General features: G+C 36.1%; 1 protein-coding gene across 1 annotated transcript; it reads left to right on the top strand.

The window, feature by feature from the left end:
* Window positions 1-507: 507 nt before the first annotated feature.
* Window positions 508-2,040, top strand: LOC132187969 (gibberellin 3-beta-dioxygenase 1). Its single transcript, XM_059602391.2, has 2 exons — window positions 508-1,082; window positions 1,371-2,040. The coding sequence occupies exons 1-2, from the start codon at window positions 583-585 to the stop codon at window positions 2,002-2,004; spliced, it is 1,134 nt and encodes a 377-aa protein (XP_059458374.1). The 5' UTR covers window positions 508-582; the 3' UTR covers window positions 2,005-2,040.
* The last annotated feature ends 10,721 nt before the right edge of the window (window positions 2,041-12,761 follow it).

Consider the following 12,761-nt stretch of genomic DNA (forward strand, 5'->3'; position numbering starts at 1 on the left):
TGGGTATTGTCCTATAGTTTAGAGGGAGGGGATGGGGATTAGGGTTGGGGGGGGGGGAAGAAGATGGCGGGGTTGTTGATTTAGATGTTTTTCTACTTGAGGACAAGACAAGGGCACATGGCGAGAGAGAGAGGACCCTCATTTGGTGCTTTTTGAGAGGTTGAGAGAGAGATGGATAGATTAGGTAGAGATATGGCCCTTGGGGGGTTTAGTTAATACTGTTTATAGAGGACAAGATGGTCCTTTCCTTAGTTTGTTTGTTCTTTCTATTGTCCAATACAAAAACACTTGCTCTCCTTTCATTTCTTGTCCCCTTTCTCTACCTAGCTCGACACTCCCCCCAGCACCACTCAACCCTCTCTCTTATGAAAAAAAAAAAAATAAATAAAAAAGCACACTAAAATCTCACCCAACTTGTCCAATTTAAACCACACTCTCTCTCTCTCTCTCTCTCTCTATATAAACTCTCTCCCCTACACCCAATATCGATCATCTTGTCATCAAAGCCTTTCATATGTTTTCACACAACTTGGTACAAATAATTCTCCCCCCATCCCCATCTCACTAGAACCACATAAAAACATGCCTTCAAGATTATCAGACGCCTTTAGAGCCCATCCTGTCGACCTTTACCACAAACATCTCGACTTTAACACACTCCGGGAGTTGCCCGACTCCCACGCATGGACACAACTGGAAGACCACCACCACCACCACCACCACCCTTCCTCCGGCGAATCGTTTGCTGCCGCAGAGATGGTGCCGGTTATCGATCTTAATGACCCAAATGCCCTTAATCTAATAGGCCATGCATGCAAAACTTGGGGTGTTTTCCAGGTTACAAACCATGGGGTTTCTGAGGAACTTCTTGATGACATTGAGGGTGCCGGTCGGAGCCTTTTCTCTCTCCCCGTCCAGCAAAAGCTCAAAGCCGCTCGCTCTCCCGACGGCGTCTCCGGCTACGGCCTCGCCAGGATCTCTTCCTTTTTCCCCAAGCTTATGTGGTCGGAGGGGTATACTATTGTCGGGTCCCCTGTCGAACAATTTCGCCAACTTTGGCCCCAAGATTACAGCAAATTCTGGTACGATCACACATGCTCATGCACGTGTAAAAGCGCATTGTCGTTTGCCTTTTTTCATGCTCTAATTTTTGTGGGGAAAGAAAGTAGTGGGGAAAGCCAAACATAAAACCCATTTTCTTTTCTTAATGCAATTAGCAAGGATTACAATGAGAGCTATGGACCCACAAAAAAGATATGTTTTGATAATATCAAGAAAACCAAATCCGAATATCCATAAATGGCGTTCTGATTTTTAATTTTTGTTTTCTTTTTTTTTGTCTTTTTTTTTTTTTTTTTTTTTCATTTCAGTGACATAGTTGAAGACTATGAGAGCGAGATGAAAAGGCTTGCAGGGAGGCTGATGTGGCTAATGCTAGGCTCATTGGGCATATCCAAGGAAGACATCAAATGGGCAGGCCCAAAAGGTCAATTCAAGAGGGCGTCAGCTGCCTTGCAATTGAATTCTTACCCTGCTTGCCCCGACCCGGACCGAGCCATGGGTCTAGCCGCCCACACCGACTCCACCCTCCTCACGATTCTCTACCAAAACAACACAAGTGGCTTGCAGGTCCTCCGGGAGGGAACCGGGTGGATCACGGTTCCGCCACTCCCGGGCGCACTGGTGGTCAACGTGGGCGACCTCCTCCACATATTATCCAACGGGTCGTACCCAAGTGTGCTCCACCGCGCGGTGGTTAACCGGACCCGCTACCGATTATCCATTGCATATCTCTACGGGCCACCGGCCAATGTCAAAATCTCACCCGTCCAAAAACTGTTAGGCCCACGAAACCCCCCGCTGTACAGGCCAGTGACGTGGAATGAGTACCTTGGCAAAAAGGCAAAGCATTTCAACAGGGCACTTTCATCCGTCCGCCATGGATTGGTTCATGATCATGTAAACGATCACAGTACTAACGACCACAAGTTGGCTAGAAATTAATTATTTTTTCTTTTTTTTCTTTCTTTTTTTTTTTAATTATTTATTATTATTATTATTATTATTATTTATCCATTTCAGTTTTCTTTTGGGTGCAAACAAAAGAGTGTGTGGTATGTTTTGCCATTGGGTTGAAAGAGATAGAGCGAAACTTGAATAACATATATTGAAGTAAAAGACACATGAGCCGACATTTTTTCTCGGCGGATATGAACGAAAACTCATGAAGACACCCCTCCAATGTTCAAATCATTAGGTGAAGATTGTAGAATAATGATGGAAAAAAATAAAAATAAAAATAAAAACAACAGCAATATTATAAAATAAAAGAAAAAAAGAAAAAAAATTAATAATGGGTGATAATTATTAAATGAACCAATATGTTTTTGAGGGCATGCATGATTGGTGAATGATGATTTGTACAGAGCAAGTTGAGTTACGTACAGTGGGCTTTGGTTTTGATATCCGATGTGGAATTTCGGCGTCATTGTAAAGACACAAGTGTCTGTCATTTCCATGCTTTTTTCTTTTTTTTTTTTTTTTTTTTTTCGATTAAAAAAAATGATGTCCCTGTAAGGTGAAGATGATGTTGCCTCTGGAACCACGTGCACCTTGACATTAGCCGGCCTAACCCGTAGAAATCAGAATCCTGCCTTGCCTTATAATTGGGACAAGGCATTTTTTACCTTTTTGACTTTGTCTCTTTCTGTTTTTTCACTTTTAAGAACAAGCCCAACAAAGCATCCTTTTCCTGCATTAATAACGTTGCACTTTTACCCCAGCCCACTTGCTACCTAGTGCGTCACATATTTAATTATGCATGATATGAGCACTGCCTAGTGTTACATTGACTGCCTACCACTTTTACACTTTTACTATAACCATTTACATATTATGCTTCCATGCAACTGGGTCGATGTGACGATGCCATTATTAGCTCTTGTATCAATTTTTATTAAAAAAAAAAAAAAAAAAAAGTCAATAGTTGATGAGTACCACCCTATCAATCGGGTGTAGTATGTAACATTACTAAATCATTTATCAGAAAACTATGTCTACATCATATTCTTATTACTTCTTAAAAAAAAAAAAAAAAAATTAACATGGGTTGATGAAGTGGCTAAAGGGCATTGTGATAAAATTAGTAGTGTGTAGTATATAATATTACTCTTTCAAACCAACGTGACTACATGTGTTGGAGTTGGTACAAAAAGGAAAAAAGGAAGAAATGTTGTCAATAATTTTGGCACTTCACCATCAAATATATATAGGATTTTATGTAGTTAAACAACTCAGTTTCTCCTTTAGTTTGCAAGTGAAAAAAAGGTTACAAAATGTGGTGACTTGTGAAGAAAAAGAGTAATGCTAAATGCTATATTTTTATTCTTCAACTGTCCAATAATATTGACATGACATTCCAAATCAATCATTCAATCTTCTTGTTATTTCACAGTAAAAAGGGCAAGGCTAAGAATTAACTAGGTTTGAAGTTGCATGGTTTACTGAGTTGAAAGATACCTTTCTAATCTTTGTCAGTAGCAAAGAAAATAAGATACTTTCTAATCTTTGGGTTCTCTTAAATGCATGAAGTAGGATGGAATATGATCCATATATGATGATGCATCCATTTGATTTGATTTCAAGGATAGATTTGTTTTTGTTTTCAATCGAAGTACAATTTGCTTATTGGACCCATTATGGGCATGATTGAAGTACTTCAAAATCGATGTATGGTTTCAAAGCCTTGCCTTATTGGGGCCGAGGATTAAGATCCTCTTCAAATAATTGTGTTTTTGTAATAATTACTACCATAGACTTGAGAATATGAGACAGCCATCGCCTAAGTTTCGGCTATCAATGTAGTCACTTGTGAGAAGCACACAGGCTGTCTTGCAAATGTGATGATAAAGTTTGATGTCGTGTTCCAGAATCTGCCAAAGTTTGCAGTTCCAAATCTTTCTTGAGTAGACTGATAATATAATTATTATTTGCTAATAATGCAATCATATACTTCTCTGTGCATTATTTTCAGCATTATGTTGTGGTATGTTTGTCAAATATCAGAATCAAGCTCATTTATTTCAAAGAATATCAGGATCAATCTCAATCAAATCAGATAAAGCTGCTTTGAAGTTTTGATTTTATGAATTAGATGTTTCACACGAACAAATATGATAATGATTGTAATCTCAGGCTCTCCACATTTCACAATCACTTCGACACACCAAATCCAAATTGTATTTTATGTTTCATCATAAATATAAGGCAGGAATTAAAGCGGCTTTCCTTAATTAAGAAGCTATTTTTCGTCACCAATTCTTCGAGATGCAATGAAGCACAGAAATCCTCTATAGTTTAGCGATTATTTAAGTAACTACCGCCCCTACAGCCCACTGCCCCACACACACGTACGTGAGCATCCTGTGCTTCACACCGTACTAAACGATACACACAAGTGCATAAACTCAATCATTGCTTGCTTTAAACCAATAGATATATCTTTTTTCTCATGAAAAACTCTGTTCTTTGGAGGCTTTATAACACTTTCCATTTCAAAATTAATAGACCCAAGTGATATATATATATATATATATATATATATTGACAACTCTTTAAACATTTTATAATGGGATCATTTTTTGCGTCTAATCCAACTTTAGCAGTTCCATCAAGATCATCTAACTACTTAGTTGTTCATTTCACAATTCAGAGAATCAAATGGCCCAATACAGTGTTCTATGTACTCAATCCCCAAATATCAAAGCAATGGATTCTTTTGGTCATTGTCTTTTGAAACGATTGAGTACCTTTTTACCTGTAAACTCAACTATCTACTCTCCCATCACTGAGTTTGACTGATATACCACTCCACCAAAAAGGCTCATCACTGCATATACATTGCAAATGAAAAAAATTAAGTAGTTAACTTGCTAGCTTCATCAAATTAAGTATATATTTGCTGTTTAAGTTACATTCATCTAAGAAATACCAATTGGTTTTCGGGTTTTGTTCATTAATCATCAGTTTCCACCCTCTTCCGTTAAATCTGCTCACTTGGCCAGAAACTAGTTTTCTACTTCCCCAATTATTTGCTTTCTCCATCTTTAATCTAAATCTCAAGCATTTTCTACCGTTGAAATATCATCTGGACAGTGACCCTTTAGCTAAAAGCAATAGAGCAAGTCATATATATTTGGACTTTGAAATGATATAAATGTTTTATCCTCGTGTAGAGAAATATCTTTGCTAAATCTTTGCAGTAAATAACCTTTCTCATCATCTCTATGACAACACAAATTCTTTGACTTTAATATATCCTTAGGGGGCCATTAATGACAACCACATATTCATCAATTCCATCGAATCATTGTTGTTAAAAATTAAGGGTTAGGTCGAGAGGACAACTTTACCTGATCATCATTAGAAATTTTGATTGTCCTTCATGGGCATCCCCTTTTCTCTTTTCCTTTGACAAATCTGAAAAACTTGTGCACATGACATGATAAGGAATATTGCAAGTTGATATAACAAACCAAAAAGCATGTGGTCTTCCTACTGATGTAACCCGTCTTAATATAAAGGCCAAGCAATACATCCCATTTCTGAATTTCTATAAACTTCCATGAACTTTTACTAATGCCTTTGATTTCTGAAGTGACTGAAATTAACCTTGATTTGATGTCTAGATGTCCATGCTTCAAGTTAAATATTTTCCTCCTCCAGTCTCCAATCAAAAAATAGGGTTCGAAAAGTTTACCAAGTCTTAAGGCACATCAATGCACAGGAGTGCCAAAGCTGTCACCAACATGGGGGGAAAAAGCCTCAAGGTGCAATTACGAATGATAATGCAATTAGGAATAATAGGTAATACAAAAAGCAACAATGAAAAATTGAAGTCATACATTCACAAATGAAGGAATAGAACTACCGCGAAAGTTAGAATTGATGGGTACCGGCCTAGAAGGATGAGTATCCTCTGTTATTAGGCTGTCCAAATCTCTTGAGCTGAGGCATACTGGCCTAGTAATTAGCATGATGATGATCCTCTATTATTAGGTTGTCTGTATCCTTGGGTTGATGTAGGGTGGGGTAGTAGGTTCGTAATAGACAAACAAGCAGCAATTTACAACTCTTTTTAAACCAAGATTCTATTAAGAAATCAAGGTTAAAGGATAGAAAATCACTTATGGAGTGTTTCATATTGATAAATTGATCAAAATACATAAACTGACTACTAAAGTCATCTTATGAGGCTTATATAGAGCTTGAAATCGAAACCCTAAAAAATAATTAAAAAAAGAAAGAAATAAATATACTTTGCAGGAAAAATAATACAAAACGACAACTTTCTCATAGTAAACGTTGGAATTACGAAATTTTCATGAAATAAAAAATTGTAGCCCTTTGAATAAGTTTTCCAACGCCACCAAGTTTGGCTCAATCCAATATCAAAATCAAAATATATGATTTTTTAAGTAAAAACGGATATGACCAAAACAGGTAAAAATGGCCTACATCTTGTAATTAGTAGGATGAGTTGAGGCCTACATCCTCTGTTATTAGGCTATATGTCCGAATCCCTTCGGTTGAGGCATATTGACCTTATAATAGTAGGATGAGAATCCTCAATTATTAGGTTGTCCGAATCCCTTGAGTTGAGGCATACTGACCTTGTAATTAGTAGGATGAGGATCCTCTATTATTACGCTGTTCGAATCCCTTGAGTTGAGGCATACTGGCCTTGTAAGTCGTAGGATGAGGATCCTCTGTTATTAGGCTGTCCAAATCCCTTGACTTGATGTGTACTGGCCTTGTAAGTAGTAGGATGAGGATCCTCTCACTACAAAAATTTGCCAATTTAGTGACACGTAGAAGGTGACATTTTTTGCCCAAAAAACATCATTAATTATTGAACTAGTGACCTTAGATCTATTATTAGGTTGTCCGAATCCCAATTCATATTAGCATACTATCCTTATCAAGCTCTTCCTTCTCGAATGGTGAATTATTTGGTTGAAAATATGATGATTGGGGGGGAGGACTATATGGCCTTTCGACTAGAGTATTTAGTGTATTTTGGCTTGTAATTGATGTAGCAACACATAATAATATTAGAAGCAGTGGTGCATAATTTGTGCTATTTTCCATGTTAAGGAAAGCTAGCGTATGCATAAAACCCCAAGTCAGCTCAAGATAACAACCAAACTGAATAATGAAAAAGATGGAGCATCTACCATGTGTAATATGTGCGTGATCAACAAGGAAGAATCTTCCCAAATACAAACCAACGTGCTGTACAAGATGAGACTTTTCGAAACAGACCATGAATTGATAGCTGTGATTGAGAGATTTCTTCCTCTCGTTAAGTGTACTACAAATACCACCACGTGGAAACAAGATGATGCGTAGAAAATTAACGCAATACCTTCTCTAGTTTGTCTTCTTCGTTTAGCATCTCTGACATATAAACTAAAACAAAATAGAAAATTGGAGAAATTAGAATGAGTGGACTGGTGACCACGGCGAGTGCACGAAATAGAGCTCTCTGGATTGGGGTCTTATGTGCGATTCCAATACTCAAAGCTCAAGTAATGCCCAAGTCACTACCATGTGTGTGATATGGCCCGATCAATTAAAAAATGGAAGGACCCGAGAGAGATAAGAAGAAACATATCGAAAATTGAAGCGAAAATGACAACTTTAGAATTTTCTACAACAATATTGATCTACCAAGCAATATTGCCAATTGATCTGTTAAAATATTTTCAAAATAAATATATATATATAGATATTGTTTTGTGTTTTGGGAATGTTTTAAATAGAAGGTTTTAAAGAGAATTGAATGAAAGTTGTCTCACATTGGAAAGAGTGAAGATTTTGTTGGCATTTATAAGTTCCAACAAATTTAAGTTGTTGAATTAGCTACGCTAGGATACACCCTAATACATGTTACCATACTTCGCACCAGACGCACACGCGCGACGTGGGCTGTAGGGAGCTAGTGGCGCCTTGATGGTGCACTTGGCACTTAGCACGAAGCATTGGAGCTCGGAACGATCAAACCATTCATTTTTGGACTGTCAAGATTGTTCAATCTAGTGGTTTGATCTAAACCATATGATGCTTCTTTTTAAGTAGATCCAGTGATTGGATCTACTAGATCGTTGATCTAAAGATTGAGATTAAATAATTAAGATAATTATTTAATCTAACAGTCAGATTTAAGTGCAAATTGGATTATCAGTTTATAGCAGTTTAATTTTTCGAAATTCAAAAGAGCAGTTTTATTTCGAAACTCAAAACAGCAGTTTTATCTTCGAAATTCAAAATGGCAGTTTTATTTTGAAATTCAAAATTATCTGAGAATAGATAACTGTCTATGACAATTCAATTCTCTTTAATTTCTTTGTTTGAATTAAAAAAAAAAAAAGCATTATCCTTTTAATTTTTGGTCTCTGATTAGAATAGAAAATCTGAGGGTATTTTTGAGTTTTAATACAGAAGGCAGAACGCAGTTATAATACAGAAGTTTCTAGGCTCCATTGAATTCTGGAGAAAAATTTCTGTAAACCTTCTTGCACGCCAATTCTAACGGGAGCAAATATTTTCTTAAGGAAAGTGACGTTGTAACACACCTTAGTAGCATTTTCGTTTTCTGCATTTTCTCTATTTGTATAACAATCTTAAGAAAATAATTCTGCTTCCATGGCACCACAATCCTTAAAAGAACTTGCTGCTGATTTCACCAAACTCGACCACTTTGATGGAACATCATTCAAGAGGTGGCAGAAGAAGATGCATTTCCTCCTTGCTAGAATTAGGGTGGCTTACGTGCTAACAACTCCGAAGCCTGTAGCACGTGAGAATGACGCGATTGCTGAGACTCGGGCAATCATGAAGTGGGAGCAAGATGACTACATCTACAAGGGTCATATATGCAATGCTATGGTGGATTCTTTGTTCGACATCTACGAAAGCAAATCGACTACCAAAGATGTATAGGATGCACTCAAGGCTAAGTATCTTTTAGAAGGTGCTACAAGTAAGAAGTTTTTGGCTTCTAAATTCATGAATTATAGAATGATAGATGATATTCCTATTGTTGAACAATTTAATGAGATTCTGCATATTTTGAGTCAATTTAGTCAGCATAACATGAAGATGGATGAGGAAATTACTGTCTCATCCATCATTGACAAACTTCCTTCTTCCTGGAAAGATCAAAAGAAAATTTTGAAACATAAAAAGGAAGAAATAACAGTTGATCAGTTAGGCCAGCACTTTCAAATTGCTGAAGAACTGAAGAAAAAAGACAATGAAGAACAAGGATTTCTGTCCTCGAAAGTGCATATGGTGGATAAAGGATCTTCTTCAAAGAAACCCTTTCAGAAGAAAAAGCCCTTTCAAAATAAGATGACGAATTTCTAGAACCAGAACCGTGATAAGAAAGCGAAATTCGCTTGCTATCATTGTGGAAAATCAGGCCACTTTAAGAATGATTGCCGTTTTTCTGAAGAAGAAACAGCAAGCTTCTAATATGAAAGAGTTTGTGGCTATGATATCCGAGATTTTCATGCTCATAGAAGATGGTTCATGGTGGATCGACTCATATGCTTCAAATCATGTCTGCATGGAGAGGAGTCTATTCAAGACCTTTGAAATAGTGGAGGATGGCTGTGCTCTCTTCATGGGAAATTCCACAACTGTTGCAGTGAAAGGCAATGGAACAGTGAATTTGGAACTCACTTCTAGGAAAGTTCTTACACTTACTGATGTATATTATGTTCCTGATATTAGGAAGAACCTCGTGTCTGGGGGTCTTCTTAATAAATTCGGATTTAAGTGTGTCTTTGAGTCAAATTAGTTTGTGCTGACCAAAGGGGGTGTTTTTGTTGGGAATGAGTGTTTTTGTTGGGAAAGGGTATTTATTTCAGAACATGTTCAAACTTAATTTGGTTAATAAAATTGTGAATGCTGCTTATATGATTAACTCTGTTTCTTTGTGGCATAATAGATTAGGACATGTTAGTATTAGAAAATTGCATGATATGTCTGTTTTAAATTTGATTCCTCATTCTGTAAATGATATGGTTGATAAATGTAGAATCTATTTGAAAACAAAGATTATCAGAAAATCTTTTCCAAAAATTGATAGATCTTCTACATTATTGCAACTTGTGCATGGTGATGTTTGTGACATGCATAGCAATACAAGAAGAGGAGGTAAAAAATATTTTGTAACCTTCATTGATGATTTTTTAAAATTCTTCTATGTTTATCTTCTATTTTCAAAAGATGAAGTTTTGGAAAATTTTAAAGTTTACAAAACAGAAGTGGAAAATCAATGTGATGTCAGAATTCAATGCCTTAGATCCGATAGAGGAGGAGAATTCAAAATTCTTCTATGTGAATCTATAGGCATTATTCATGGAACATCCATTGCTTATATTCCACAACAAAATAGAGTTGCTGAAAGAAGAAACAGAACTTTAGTTGAAATGGTAAATGCCTTGCTTTATAATTCTGGACTTAATAAAAGTTTTCTAGGGTGAAGCATTATTTACAACGTGTTATATTTTAAATGGAGTACCACAAAAGAAATCCAAGGTTACCCCATATGAATTATGGAAGAAAAGAAAACCCAATCTTAATTATTTTAAGGTGTGGGGGGGGGGGGGGGGGGGTGCAGGGCCATTGTCAAATTACCCGAACCAAAAATCAGGAAATTAGGACAAAACGCCATTGAATGTATTTTCTTGGGTTATGCTCAACACAACAAAGGTTATAGGTTCTTAGTTATTGAACCTAATAATTCTATTGAGGTAAATACTGTTATAGAATCCAGAGATGCAGAATTTTATGAAAATAGGTTCACATCAATTCCATCTATCAATGATAAGATGGTGGAACCCATTAGAAATAACAATGAATCTGGTGAGCCAAGTAAACCTTCTGAAATAAGGAAGAGTAAAAGAATGAGAAAAGAAAAATCTGTTGAACCAAATTTTATTGTATATTTGGTTAAAGGATCTAGAGATTTATCTTGTAAACAAAAGATGATCTCACCTAATATAGATTCAGATCCTTTGACATATGAAGAGGTTATGAAGTCTCAAGATTCTACATTTTGGAAAGAAGCGATAAATGATGAAATGGATTCTATAATGGGAAATCATACATGGATACTAGTAGATCTACCCCCTAGTTTCATACCTACTGGTTGTAAATGGATTTTTAAAAGGAAATTAAAGGTAGATGGAACCATAGAAAAATTTAAAGCAAGGTTAGTAGCTAAAGGTTTTAAACAAAAAGAAGGTTTGAATTATTTTGATACTTATGCTCCTATTGCTAGGATTGCTACCATTAGAACTTTGATTGCATTAGCATCCATTTATAATTTTGAAATTCATCAAATAGATGTTAAAAGTGCATTTTTAAATGGTGAGCTTGAAGAAGAGATTTATATGCACCAACCTGAGGGATTTGTTATGCCTAATCATGAACGAAAAGTTTGTAAATTAATTAAATCCCTCTATGGTCTTAAACAAGCTCCCAAACAGTGGCATGAAAAATTTGATAAAGCTATGGTCGTAAATGGATTTAAAATTCATAATTCTGACAAGTGCGTATATAGCAAGTTTCATAAAAATCAAGGAGTCATTATATATTTATATGTTGATGACATGTTGATTTTTGGAACTGATTTTGAAAGCATTGAAAATACTAAGAATTTCTTGTCTTCAAGCTTTGACATGAAAGACCTGGGTATTGCTGATGTAATTCTTGGTATTAAAATAGTTAGAAATGCGAATGGATTAATTCTTAATCAATCTCATTATATTGAAAAAGTTCTTAAAATGTTTAATCAATTTGATTGCAAACCTGTGTCTACACCTTTTGATGCTAACATGAAATTGTATCCTAATACTAGTAGAGCTGTAGATCAATTGGAATATGCTAGAGTTATTGGTTGTTTAATATATGCAATGAAATGCACTAGACCTGACATTGCGTATGCAATGGGTAAAATGAGTAGATATACTAGTTATCGTAGTCATAGTCATTGGATTGTTGTACAGAGGATTCTTAAATATTTAAAAAAGACCAAGGGTTATGGTATTTTGTACAGCAGATATCCTACAGTGTTGGAAGGATATATAGATGCTAGTTGGATCACGGATAATGATGATCACAAATCAACCAGTGGATGGATTTTCACCCTTGGTGGAGGAGCTATCTCCTGGGGTTTTAAGAAACAGACCCTTGTTACAGACTCCACCATGGCGGCTGAGTTTGTGGCTTTGACTTCTTATAAAGTTGAATGGTTGAGGAATTTATTAATGGAAATTCTTGTATGGCGTAAACCTGTGTCTCCAGTGTCTTTACATTGTGATAGTCAATCCACTCTGTCACGGGCTTATAGTCATATTTATAATGGCAAATCAAGGCATATTGGTTTAAGGCATAGTTATGTAAGGCAATTACTCACTGATGGAGTAATTACCATTAATTTTGTAAGATCTGTTCAAAATTTGGCAGATCCATTGACTAAAGAACTTGCAAGGGATTTGGTATGGAAAACATCAAAGAGGATGGGATTAATGCCATTAGATCACCAATAGTGGAAACTCAACTCAACACTTGAAATTTCAAGATCTTAAGTTCAATGAGCTAAAGTACGCTATATGTTGTGATTGCAAGCACCACATTTTATCTTAGTTTTTAAAACTAATAAACATCCCAAGGTAAGGGTGCTTGGA

The sequence above is a fragment of the Corylus avellana genome, chromosome 6, assembly GCF_965113065.1.
Source record: "Corylus avellana chromosome 6, dhCorAvel1.hap1.2, whole genome shotgun sequence".
Taxonomy (NCBI): domain Eukaryota; kingdom Viridiplantae; phylum Streptophyta; class Magnoliopsida; order Fagales; family Betulaceae; genus Corylus; species Corylus avellana.